This window comes from Drosophila eugracilis, unplaced genomic scaffold (genome assembly GCF_018153835.1).
Source record: "Drosophila eugracilis isolate 14026-0451.02 unplaced genomic scaffold, ASM1815383v1 contig_2088, whole genome shotgun sequence".
NCBI classification, from domain to species: Eukaryota; Metazoa; Arthropoda; class Insecta; order Diptera; family Drosophilidae; genus Drosophila; species Drosophila eugracilis.
This window is the reverse complement of record NW_024572964.1, coordinates 4,560,847-4,571,812: the sequence shown is the minus strand read 5'-3', so window position 1 is coordinate 4,571,812 and position 10,966 is coordinate 4,560,847. Positions and strand designations below refer to the sequence as shown.

The 10,966-nt window shown below is 44.6% G+C and overlaps 2 protein-coding genes across 3 annotated transcripts; both read right to left on the bottom strand.

Moving 5' to 3' along the window:
• Window positions 1-1,026: 1,026 nt before the first annotated feature.
• On the bottom strand, window positions 1,027-2,612 carry LOC108107919 (vegetative cell wall protein gp1). Its single transcript, XM_017215741.1, has 2 exons — window positions 2,406-2,612; window positions 1,027-2,350 (listed from the first exon to the last, which is right to left on the bottom strand). The coding sequence occupies exons 1-2, from the start codon at window positions 2,406-2,408 to the stop codon at window positions 1,130-1,132; spliced, it is 1,224 nt and encodes a 407-aa protein (XP_017071230.1). The 5' UTR covers window positions 2,409-2,612; the 3' UTR covers window positions 1,027-1,129.
• A 1,043-nt stretch (window positions 2,613-3,655) lies between these two features.
• LOC108107918 (acetylcholine receptor subunit beta-like 1) lies at window positions 3,656-10,174 on the bottom strand. 2 transcript variants are annotated; one of them, XM_017215740.2, is made up of 7 exons: window positions 10,017-10,174; window positions 9,813-9,954; window positions 6,838-6,974; window positions 5,871-6,025; window positions 5,267-5,711; window positions 4,238-4,837; window positions 3,656-4,135 (listed from the first exon to the last, which is right to left on the bottom strand). In XM_017215740.2, exons 2-7 carry the CDS (start codon window positions 9,874-9,876, stop codon window positions 3,971-3,973), a joined length of 1,566 nt encoding a protein of 521 aa, XP_017071229.1. In that variant the 5' UTR covers window positions 9,877-9,954; window positions 10,017-10,174; the 3' UTR covers window positions 3,656-3,970. The 2 variants fall into 2 exon arrangements, with proteins under 2 accessions (XP_017071229.1, XP_017071228.1); XM_017215739.2 differs by lacking the exon at window positions 10,017-10,174 and having other exon boundaries at window positions 6,838-9,833.
• Between the last annotated feature and the right edge of the window lie 792 nt (window positions 10,175-10,966).

Genomic DNA, 10,966 nt, shown 5'->3' with positions numbered 1-10,966 from the left:
ATGCCTGATGCCTGACAACATAAATCACACCCAAGCCGCTCGTTAAGACGTTAATCAAATGGCTCAGATCGAGCTGTGAGTGAGGCTTAGGGCGCCCGTGTCCAGCGAAATTGAAGGCCGTTTTGTATGTGCTTATGTAATTAGTGGCAAAGTACCCCCTCTGCACCAGCCCCTTGACGAAAAAAAAACCCTATTGGAAAATCGTTGCACAACCGCACTTGCAGTTGCAGTTGCAGTTGCAGTTTTTTCTTGTTTATCTTTATTTTTGGGCAACCTAATGAAGTTGCCACGGCTAACTCAATTTATTGACTAAACCAACTGGCATATTGTCTAAATGACTGATGAACCTGGCGAATGACTAAGCGACTGACGACAGCCGGTGGGAATTGAGTCGTCGATTGCCGATCATCGATCGACTCGCTCATATTTATTTTGGCTCCACCGGCACCTTGAGTGTCCCATGTATGGATGCAATGTCTGTGGCTATGCCAGTTGCAATCATTATGGGCTCTCATCGATATATACCTATATATATATATATATGGTCGTTATGGGTTTATAGATATTACAAACATCGCCGGCCTGAGAACGTTCACGGCTGCTTGGCGGTCTCGGAATTTCCGCCTCTGATTTATGGCGCCCCCAGATTTGATTGATTTGACCTAACAACTGACCAACGGCCAACAGGCCACCATGGACCACTGGGTGGTGTCTGGGGACTGCACTTGAACCGCTGGTATTTTGTCTTGGCCATCTGCCTGCACTGTAATAAAATTGGGAGAGCATTATTTGAGTAAAACTAATTAAAAGTTCAATTTTTATCCCTAAAAACAAATTTCCTGGTCCTGTTCTTTTAAAAATGAATTTATAAAACCAATATTTATATTTTGATTACACAACCAAAAATTATGATAATTTTTCACCATGTAAATGCTGTCAAAAGTGACGCCCCAGAAGGTCGTTTTTAAAGCTGAGACATTGACCCACCAGCGAATCCCCCGAATGATTGACATATCCAGCTTTGACTTTGGCTTTTGAGATTTGTTTTTTTATTTGGAAAAATATTCGAGTGGCAGGGGTTTTTGTGGGTCCAATGGTGGCTCACAGGACAGTGGTTTTGAGTACTTTTCTAGAAGGTAAAGGGCTTGGCAGGCTTGTTGTAGTTGTAGCCATCGGGTCCCAGGGAGCCCGCCTCATCGCCGCCACTGGTAGGTGGTGGTCCGTATTCCTGGGTGGGTGCTGGTGGTGCTGGGGGACGGGGTTGATAGGTGGGTCCTGGTGCAGGTGCTGGGGGTGCAGGGGGTTGTGGCTGGTAGGTGGGTGCAGGTGGTGACGGAGGACTCTGTGGGCGTGGCTGGTAAGTTGGTCCTGGTGCAGGTGCTGGTGGTGCTGGAGGACGTGGCTGGTAAGTGGGTCCTGGAGCAGGTGCTGGTGGTGCAGGTGGACGTGGTTGGTAAGTGGGTCCAGCTGGAGGTGCAGGCGGTGATGGTGGAGGTCCGTATTCCGGCACAGGAGCAGTTGGCTGTGGTTGAGTAGGAGTCACTTCATTCTCTCCAGGAGGAGGCAGGTACTCAGATCCTGGTTTTGGACGTGGCGGCTGAGGACTGGGTGGTTGTGGGCGAGGTGGTTGAGGCCTTGGTGGCTGTGGAGCTGGAGGAGCGGGCGGTGGTGGTCCGTATCCTGGAGTGGGTTGCGGCCTTGGTGGAGCTGGAGGAGGTGGTGCATATCCTGGAGTTGGCTGTGGCCTTGATGGCGCTGGAGGCGGTGGAGCGTATCCAGGAGTTGGCTGTGGCCTAGATGGTGGTGGTGGTGGAGGCGGCTGAGGACGCGCTGGAGTGGGACGTGGCTTGGGCTGATCTGGAGGCAAATACTCTGGTCCAGGTTGTGGAGATGGTGGCTGTGGTGCCGGTGGCTGCGGTTGTGGGGGTCTGTACGATGGAGCTGGGGCGGAGGGAGTTGGCTGTGGTGGAGGACGAGGTGGCTGCGTCTGGGGAGGTCCATAAGATGGAGACGGAGCGGGAGCCGAGGGAGTGGGTTGCGGTGGTGGACGTGGAGGTTGAGTCTGCGGTGGTCCGTAAGATGGAGACGGAGCAGGAGCCGTGGGTGTTGGTTGCGGTGGTGGACGAGGTGGCTGGGTCTGTGGGGGTCCATAAGAAGGAGCTGGAGCCGAAGGAGCAGGTCCTGATCCTATGCCCGAATCCTCAATACCATTTCCAGAGCCCGGAGGCGGAAAAGGCACCGATGGCTGCTTGTAATGATAGCCATCCTCCTGGAGATCCGTGTCCAGGTGGGAGACATCAGCGTGGACGGCTGCTGCCAAGAGCAGAGCCACCAAAGGCAGGAAACAACGCTGGAAAACAACACAAATGAAACCGGAGGCATTTGCCGACTGCCAACGAACTCACCATTTCTGCTAGTTGCTAAATGAGCGCGGTTTTTCCGAGTTTTCCTAAGCACAACACAGCACAGCGGATTGAACTATTACCGGTTTCGCAGACGAACCGCACACGAGATTGCTTTTCCAGGTGGCTTTTTAGCCGATGCCGAATGCGACGTCTTCGTTGCAAAATCAGAAATCGAATGATGCCCAAATGTTCTCCCTTGGCGCATTTATACCGGCCTGGCTGGCCCAGAGCAGCCCCTAAGTTGGCTAAGTTGTCTAAGTTGGCTAAGTCGGCGCGCTCGCTCAGTAGATGCCGAAGTTTTGAGTCAGCCACCGAGACGAGTCCGAGTGCTTTGGCTCAATTGCCGCTCAGTCGGGCTCAGTCGTCATCGCCGTCGTGATGCTGCAACCTTTGATGTAGCCACAGGTGAGGACAGAGATACTGTATCTATATCTGTATCTGGTAATCAGCGACGATTGTAAGTCAATAACAGCGCGTACTAGTTAGTTTTTAGTCTTTAGCTCCGTGTGAGTGCCTCCAACCAGGAACCAAATGGGGGAATTTCTGGCTGGTTTATGTGTTTGGCCAATTAGGTCCGATGGGAGCCGACAGAATTCACACTAAATGGCTACGTGGGCGGATGATTAATGTGCGAATATCTGACAGCGACCAGACATTTCACAAAAACGTTACCGAACCAAACACACATATGGCCAAGATATGTTAGAATCGTGCTTACATAATTGGCTCCCCATTCCTCCCCCTTTTGATGTTTATTGACTTCGCTTAGTTTAACAATTGATGCTCATTTGAATCGACATTCTCCAGTTGGCCAATAAAATATTATGCCCATATCAATTAGTTAATAAGACAAGTGACCAAGCGCGTAACACGCGGCGTATGCGCGATGCGGCGATGAAATTTAATAGACAGTTTGTTAATTAACTTTGCATTTTTATTGGTTTCATGTTGGCTCCGGGTCGGAGCCTCCGATTAAGTCGATCTTTATGCTAGATGTGATCGTTTTTTTTTTTTTGTGAGAAGCATTTACAAATTTATTTGGGGTGTTTCCATTCTTAAATCTCATGCGTAAAACTGCGATTACTTATGATTAAGTTGGGCACAACATAACAAGATTTTTGGGAAACGGTCGCCCGTTGTTTATTGCACTTAAACTAAACTTCATTCTATATGTCTATATTAGCTAAGTTCGTTTATAAGTTTAAAAATTATAAATACACTCACAATTCCACTAGGTTGGTTTTGATTCATTTGTTTAACATTTGCTGCTGGTGAATTATTTGCTTATTCGTTTTACTTGACGACTGTTTAGTGTGTTCAGTGTTCCAATTCGTGTGTGTACCAAAAATGAGTTAATATTAGTTAGTTATTTTAGGTGTTAATTCTGCTCAAGCAAATATCTTTTAGTGTTCTTTAATTATTAAAATCTAAAAATCCGCATTAATTGTTGCAATTTTTCATTGTTATCATCTGACTCGATACCTCGTTTTTTGCTTATTATTGTTGCGTTTGCAATGCTGTTAACCATTTCAATCAGCCCCTGGCTGCTCCAAGTTCTCACTACCTTACTTTCCCCTGTAAATCTCGATGATGCGATCCTGGTCCACGTACTCGAAAATATGCGGGGCATCCATCAGAATGCCCACCGTTCCGGCCGTGGTCACAATGAAGAAGATGTACAGCTGCAAGCGATCGATCACCATGGCCACGTACTTCCAATCTTCGCGGGTCTACAAAGTAGCGTTTTAATGAGGAGAAGATACATTGTTAGTGAATTATCATTATTTTACTATTTTAAACATCGACAATTTATTTTTTCACAAACTACCAACCTGAATATACAGATCTTCATTCCGCAAGTGCTCGGCGATGAACTCCACTGCCTCGGTGGCCTTGCTGGCCTCGGGGGAGAGCAGGATGGAGTCGGAGGACTCACTCTCCCGGCGACATCCATCGCCCAGGCCCAACTCCCCACCGCTGTTAACCTTGCGGTTGATCTTACAGTTGGGATGGTGCAGGTCGGACAGCTCCATGACCTCCATTTTGGACTGCTTGCCACCGATGGCGCTGATATGCTTGGGCAGCTCGGCCGGCGAGCCGTAAGAGGGATGGGGATGGGCGGGCATGCTCATTCCGGGCATCTCCATCATCCAGCGCAGACGGGTCTTCCGAGGGCGCTTCATGAAAAGGAAGGCGGGCAGGTAGTGCAGGAATATGGATCGGATGTACATGGGCATGCGATGGGTGCGCGGCCCTCGGAAGTTCCAGTTGATGATGATCACAGTCACCAAAATGGACACCGTGTTCATAATGAAGGTGAACAGCAGATACTTGGCGATCAGCGGCAGCACCAACGACGTCGGCGGTAAAATCTTCGACACCAGTAACAGGAACACAACCAGTGACAGCAAAATGCTAATTCCAAGCGTGACCTGGGGATACAAGTCGTTAGTAAACGATCAGGTTACAGTGGAGACATAAAATGAGTTTTTCTTCATCTTCAGCTTAGTAAATACCAGCTTAAAAACATTTAAAATTAAAATTATATTCCAGGAAACGCTAACCGAAAGATTGGTTTAACCAGCATTACTTAATTAACAATATTTTTATCAAAATCCAAACCGTAGTAGCAAAGCGAATTGGAATTATTAATCAGTTTTGTATTTTTTGAATTGATCAAATTAAAAACCAGATGTTTAGGTTTAGCTTATTAACGTTTAGGATGATTCTTTAACCATTAATTAAATGAAAAATGTTAGTTTGACAAACCTTAGGCGGGTTTATTTAAATGTAATCTTCGCTTGACCCCACCCATGGCCAGATGTGACCCTCTAACAGCGGGGCTTGATGATCGATCTTACCTTTTCACCCGCCTCGGCTGGCAGGTAAAATACCAAAACACAAAGGAACGAAATCAGCACCGTGGGCAGAATCAAATTCACAGTGTAGAAGAGTGTCTTTCGCCGGATGATGATGTAGAAGGTGATGTCCGTTTCCGTGGGATGATTGCCATCGCCCTCGTAGACGTTCAGATAAGCAGGCACTTCAATAATATCCCAAGTGCCCGACTTCCAGTAATCCGACAGATCCACAAAGTTCTTGTTGTTATACAGGGCGAGAGACACCTGATCCCCATTGAAGGTCCACGATCCAAACTTCATGATGCAGGTCTGCTGATCGAAGGGGAAGTAGGTGACATCGATGGTGCAAGAGCTCTGGTAAATGGCCGGGGGAACCCACAAGACTTCTCCAGTTGGATAGATCAGTACGTTGGACTTGTAGCGGACCTCGTAGTTACCATCGGCACTGTCGGCGGAAAAGTATACGATTAATATGGGATAGTAAAAGTGTGATCTCGAGGAAAGCTCCGACTTTCGCCTACGGTTACTATTTATTATTTTCTTGTCTTGGTTAGTGTACAGAGTTGGAGTTGATGGGTTAGCTAGAAAATGGCCATTTACTCACTTATTGAAGAGCACAATGTCCGGCTTCCAAACCTTGTCGGGGGGCAGACGCAATACCCCGATGCCGCCGTAGTCGGCCTCATCCCACTGCAGCTGGTAGTCGTACCAAACCAAACGTAACCAAACGTTTGATTTCATAATTTGATTTTTCTCATTCTTGATCGGTTTGATTCGATTTTCGGTTTTTCGGAAATTCGTTTGTTTTTTCGGTTTTTGATTGTGATCAGATGGTGGTGGTTTGGTGGTTGGTTGGTTGGTTAGTTGGTTGGTTGGTTGGTGGTTTGGTGGTTTTATTGGTGGTGTGAGAGAACGGTACGAAGTACGGAGTACGGGTACGATTTGCATTTGAGATTCGAAACGAATCGAAATCGAATCGAATTTGGCGTACACAATCGAGAATTCGAGAGAGAGAGAGCGGGTGGGAAGGTAGTTAAGACATTATTTCGCATGTGGCTTTACTTTAGTTAGTTAGTTAGTTAGTTAGTTGGTTGGTTAGTTTGTTTTGCTTGTTTAATCTTAATGGTTTAGGGTTAGTATTTGTATTTTGTATTTGATTTTCTAGCATCAAGTTCACTACAAACATACAAAGTCAAGACAACGTGTACGTAATTATTTACAAAGCATAACCGAAACTGAAAACTTTAGATGCACACCTCCTCCCGCCCCCACCTGACCGGCGAGGGGGCGTGGCCGAGGGAGCAGCCAAGTGCATGTGTATGTGTGTATATATGTGGGTGTCGCTGACTGTTAATGGGCGTGTGTGGGTGTGTTTTTATGTGTTTCTTTTTTTCAGATGGACGATTATGACAGCAACGAAACTGAAGAATTTGTTAGGAACAGAACTCGAAAACACATTTACACTCTACGAATGTTAATTATGATTTTTGTTTTTTTTTTATTAGCATAATCTTATTGTTATTATTCAGGTTGTTTTTTTGTTTGACAAATTTGATTTTGAGAACACTTACGACATTGATTAGCTGTACGAACGCCAAACCAAATCTTACTCCAACTTTTTGTGTCATATTCTGTACGGGTCGTATGAGTTTATTGTAGCCTCGAAAGAGGTCACGCACCAAGCGCTCTTCATCTTCGGATGCACTGACTAAAAAACACAAACGAAAACGGAAACGGAAACGGAAGCGAAAGCAAGAGAACCGAAGAGGGCACACAAACATTCAGGGATTCAGTGGAGGAGGGGGAGTATAGGGGATATAGGTTAATTTGGAACAAATAACACATAGGGATCCAAAGGCAAAAGTAATGAAAGAAAATACAGAGAAACAAAGAGACGAACGGATGAGCAAAGTTGTTGTATTCTTTGTTTAAGTTTTTCATGTTGTTCTTTTTTCTTAATATTTTTGAATGGGCTTTAGGAATGATTTAGCTTATAGGCAGATAGAGTTAGACAGAGACAGAGCGAGAGAGAGAGGAAGAGTGAAAGACAGAGAGAGAGAGAGAGAGAGACTGACAGAGATAGGCAGATAGGACAGAGGCATTCTCAGACGTTATAAACCGATTCATCGCCTTCAACTTCATCGCATCATTTTTGAATTTTGATTGGGAAAGTAAAACAAAAATGGACGACACATGAGTACCGCTCGATTGTGGTTTATTTTACTGTGTCTGTTTTGGCTGTTTTTGGTGGTGCAGGTGGGTGTCTCTTGTGGTTGTGGTGGTGGTGGTGGTGTGCTAGTGGCACTGTTGATGTTGTTGCTGTTGTTCTGGCCTACGTTGAGTATACGCCGCATGTTAGGCACTTCCATTAAACAAGAACTATGAGCAGGAGAAGTGGTCCATGGGACCCCCCCTCCCCACATGGTGGATGGTTTAATGCAAGTGCCTCGTGGTTCTTACAGTCCTAGAGTCCTGGCTTAAAACACGTTCTAAGTTAACAAGGTTATAGAGCTAGCTAATCGATAACTTGTGCTTAACAAAGTGCAACATATAAGTGGCGCCCGATCAGGGACGTTCTAAGAACCTAACGGGAGTTTCTTCTTCTATGTACTACGGGGAACCGAGATGGCTATAATCCCTGATTACAGTTGTTTTCCTTTCAATTTGACAGCTGGGCAAACTTTATCCGGAAAAGCTCCACGCGGTGTCCTTCGAGAGAGAAGTTGAGAGAGACAGAGAAATAGACAGAGCTTTAAAAGCTCAGGGATGCTGGGGCCCACACTCTCAGCCGCATGTGTGTGTGACCGGGTTATCCTTGTCTTTTGATTGTATTTGTTCGTGTGTCTCTGGTCGGTTGTGTGTGTGTGTGTGTAAGTGGTCTCATATATGGAGCACGAACTTCTGCTACAGTATGGGTGCGTGACTTTCGAAACTCGTTTTTGGAGTTGCACTTTACGCTAGGTGAACGATATGATTTTTAGGGTGGATAATATATGATGATGATACTAAGCGAATGTCTGATTGTGTGTGTTTGTATGCTGGTGATTGAATTTTCTAATATTCTTTTTATTTAATATATATATCATATATAACTCTAAGCCTGTATGGGGGGTTCTGTCTATGCAATATTCGACTACAATTTCTATTTGCTTTTCTTTTCGTTACTTCTTGGACTGCTCAGAAGAGAAGGAGTATGAATTAAGATTCGGCAGTTGATACAGAAATCTTGATATACACGTATATAAATATATGTATGCATTGTTGGTTCAGTTCATTGCATTTTCGTTTGATTCGCATTTTCTGTTTCTTTTCGGTTGCTGTTCATTTCGGTTGCGGTGGTCGGTCGGGTTGTAATATGCCACCACCCATCCTGCGGGTCCCTCAAGGACCTTGGCTACCACGCTTTACGTAGATACACAGTCATGGGGTTTTTTTTTAAATATATATATTTTTTTTTTGGGAGGGGTGGACAGAGATAGAGAGATATAAAGTCAAAGAGAGACAGAGAGAGCAAGAGAGATGCAGAGGGGACTCTGGTGAAAGGTTTAATTACAAAAGCGATTATAGCCGGGGAATTTAAAATATGTATAAAATATTCATAGAGTAAGACGAGTATGCAGGTGTACTGGAAGTATAGTTTGATAGTTTGGTTCAGGTACAGAAGTTTACAGTTGTCGAGCATTGTAGAGAGAGAGAGAGAGAGACGGAGAGCGGGAGCGAAAGAGAGAGCAAGAGACAGAGAGCGAGAGCAAGAAAGAGAGATAGCTAGAGCTAAGCTAAGGTTAAGTGAATCTATATAGAGTTAGAAGTTATAGCTATGCCAGAAGATCTATAAGTCTGTGGGGCGGCACTTAACTGAGTGCGGGAAATGTGCTATGAGGAGTTCTACTTGAGATTACTTGAGATTATATATATAGTTTACATAGAGTTGATGACTAGCGCAGTTGTGATTCGGTTATAATTTTCGGTATTTTTTTTTTTTTCGTTTTGCAGCGCTGCAGCAGCGACGCTTTGGCAGATTCTCCAAGTCTCATTTCTTGTTGGGCAATCGCAAGCTGAGATTTGTGTGGCGGTTGTTGTTGTAGTTGTTGCTGGTCTACTGGTTTTATAGCTACTATATCCAGTACCATTGTTGTTGTTGTTGATGTTCTTTTTGGGGTAGTGTGGCTAAGCTATATACACAAAACGTTGGATGCCAGGAGCTGAAGGGCCGGTGGTAGTTGGTTCTTGGTACTTGGTACTTGGTGGTTGGCAATGAGAGCTTGGAGAACTTGTTAAGGCGGCGCTGCCAGCGCTAAGCGTAAATTTAAGAAAAAAATCAAATCATTGCTGTAAAATCGTAAGCTAGCTAAGAGAAGAGAAATAGAGAGATAGTTGTCTTTTTTTTTTGGTTTTTTGCGGGGTCTAAGAAACGGTTAGCAGAGTTAACAGAGTTGTTGAGCCCTCATCTCGGAGTTTTTTTTACATATATTTATTACATAACCGCCCAGCCCGAAAGTGGGCGGGGCAGTCGCCCAGTCATTCCTTCGTAGCCCAAAGTACGTACCCAAGGTAATTGCCAGAAGCACAAGGATGCTGCACAGCAGCCAGGATTTGCTGGAAGACTCCATAATTTTTCCACTTTTTCACTTACTCCAGGGACATGGCTAATTTGGAGTATCAGGTTGGCTGGGCCCACGCCCCAAAAACTGTAGACACAAAAATTATAGCCTTAAATCCAGGCAAACATCTTGAAAACAACACACTTCACCTTATATCAAGTTTTTCTTGATTTTGGTTATTTACTTTTCAATTTATTGCTTAATTTTCACAGCTTTTTTTGCAATTTTCTTTCCGAACTTTCCGTCTTGAGCTGGAGCCGTCAGTTTGGGTGCGGATTAAGAACTCTACTTCGGGATTCTGGATAAAAATCAATGGGATTCTGACTTTCTAGAGCGCAGCAGCCAAATCTGACAAAAATGACACAGCGCAGACGCAAGAAACCCGGATAAGTGAGAGAAAAATTGAGAAAGCTCTCTCTTTTCCAGAGGTGTTTTTCCGTGAACCCACCCTTTAACAAATCTTTAGTTTGTAAACAAAGGCAGTTGGCCTTATCAGCTGATGATAATTTTTGTTTACATGTGCTTGGCCTCCAGGGTTGCCGCCTCCCACAAAAAGTTTCCAGCACAGTGATTGCGAAAAGTAAATGGAAGAATGCTTCCGCTATCTGATAAATCTAGCTTTATTGTGTTATAAAAATGTTTAATTATGACACAACACTTGGGCCTATAAATTAAGCAAACAGCAACAACAAAAAAATAACGAACAAAGGCAACGCCTCAAAAGGTCATGTGGGCGTGGCATTTAATTTGTTATTTCATAGTTTTTTCTACCACAATTCAACTGCGTCTAATCGCCAGTGGGTATCATTAGCAAAAGCGCAGTTCCTTATGGCGCCTAAATGATTTAAATAAATGTTGAGTAAAATGTTAAGGTTTTTCAAAAACAATGCTTTCGGCTTTCGAGTACACCGAATTTGTTCCAGTTATCTGATAATGCAAGCCCATTCTTTTATGCCTCCTACATTGTAAGGCAATAATTTTGACCTTTTCGGTTTCGAACTCTCATTCAGCTGTCAGCACTTGTCTCAACCTTTAATTACATTTTGAATTATATTGCCAAATGGCTGCTGGCTTTGGGCCTGTGAACTTCCGCCAATTG

Coding starts and splice junctions, on each gene's coding strand:
- LOC108107918 (XM_017215739.2), bottom strand. CDS start 7,047: ATGTTTGTGTGCCCTCTTCGGTTCTCTTGCTTTCGCTTCCGTTTCCGT. Junction 6,026..6,837: donor TCGTACAGCTAATCAATGTC/GTAAGTGTTCTC, acceptor AAACCGATCAAG/AATGAGAAAAATCAAATTAT. Junction 4,136..4,237: donor ATGAAGATCTGTATATTCAG/GTTGGTAGTTTG, acceptor GCTACTTTGTAG/ACCCGCGAAGATTGGAAGTA.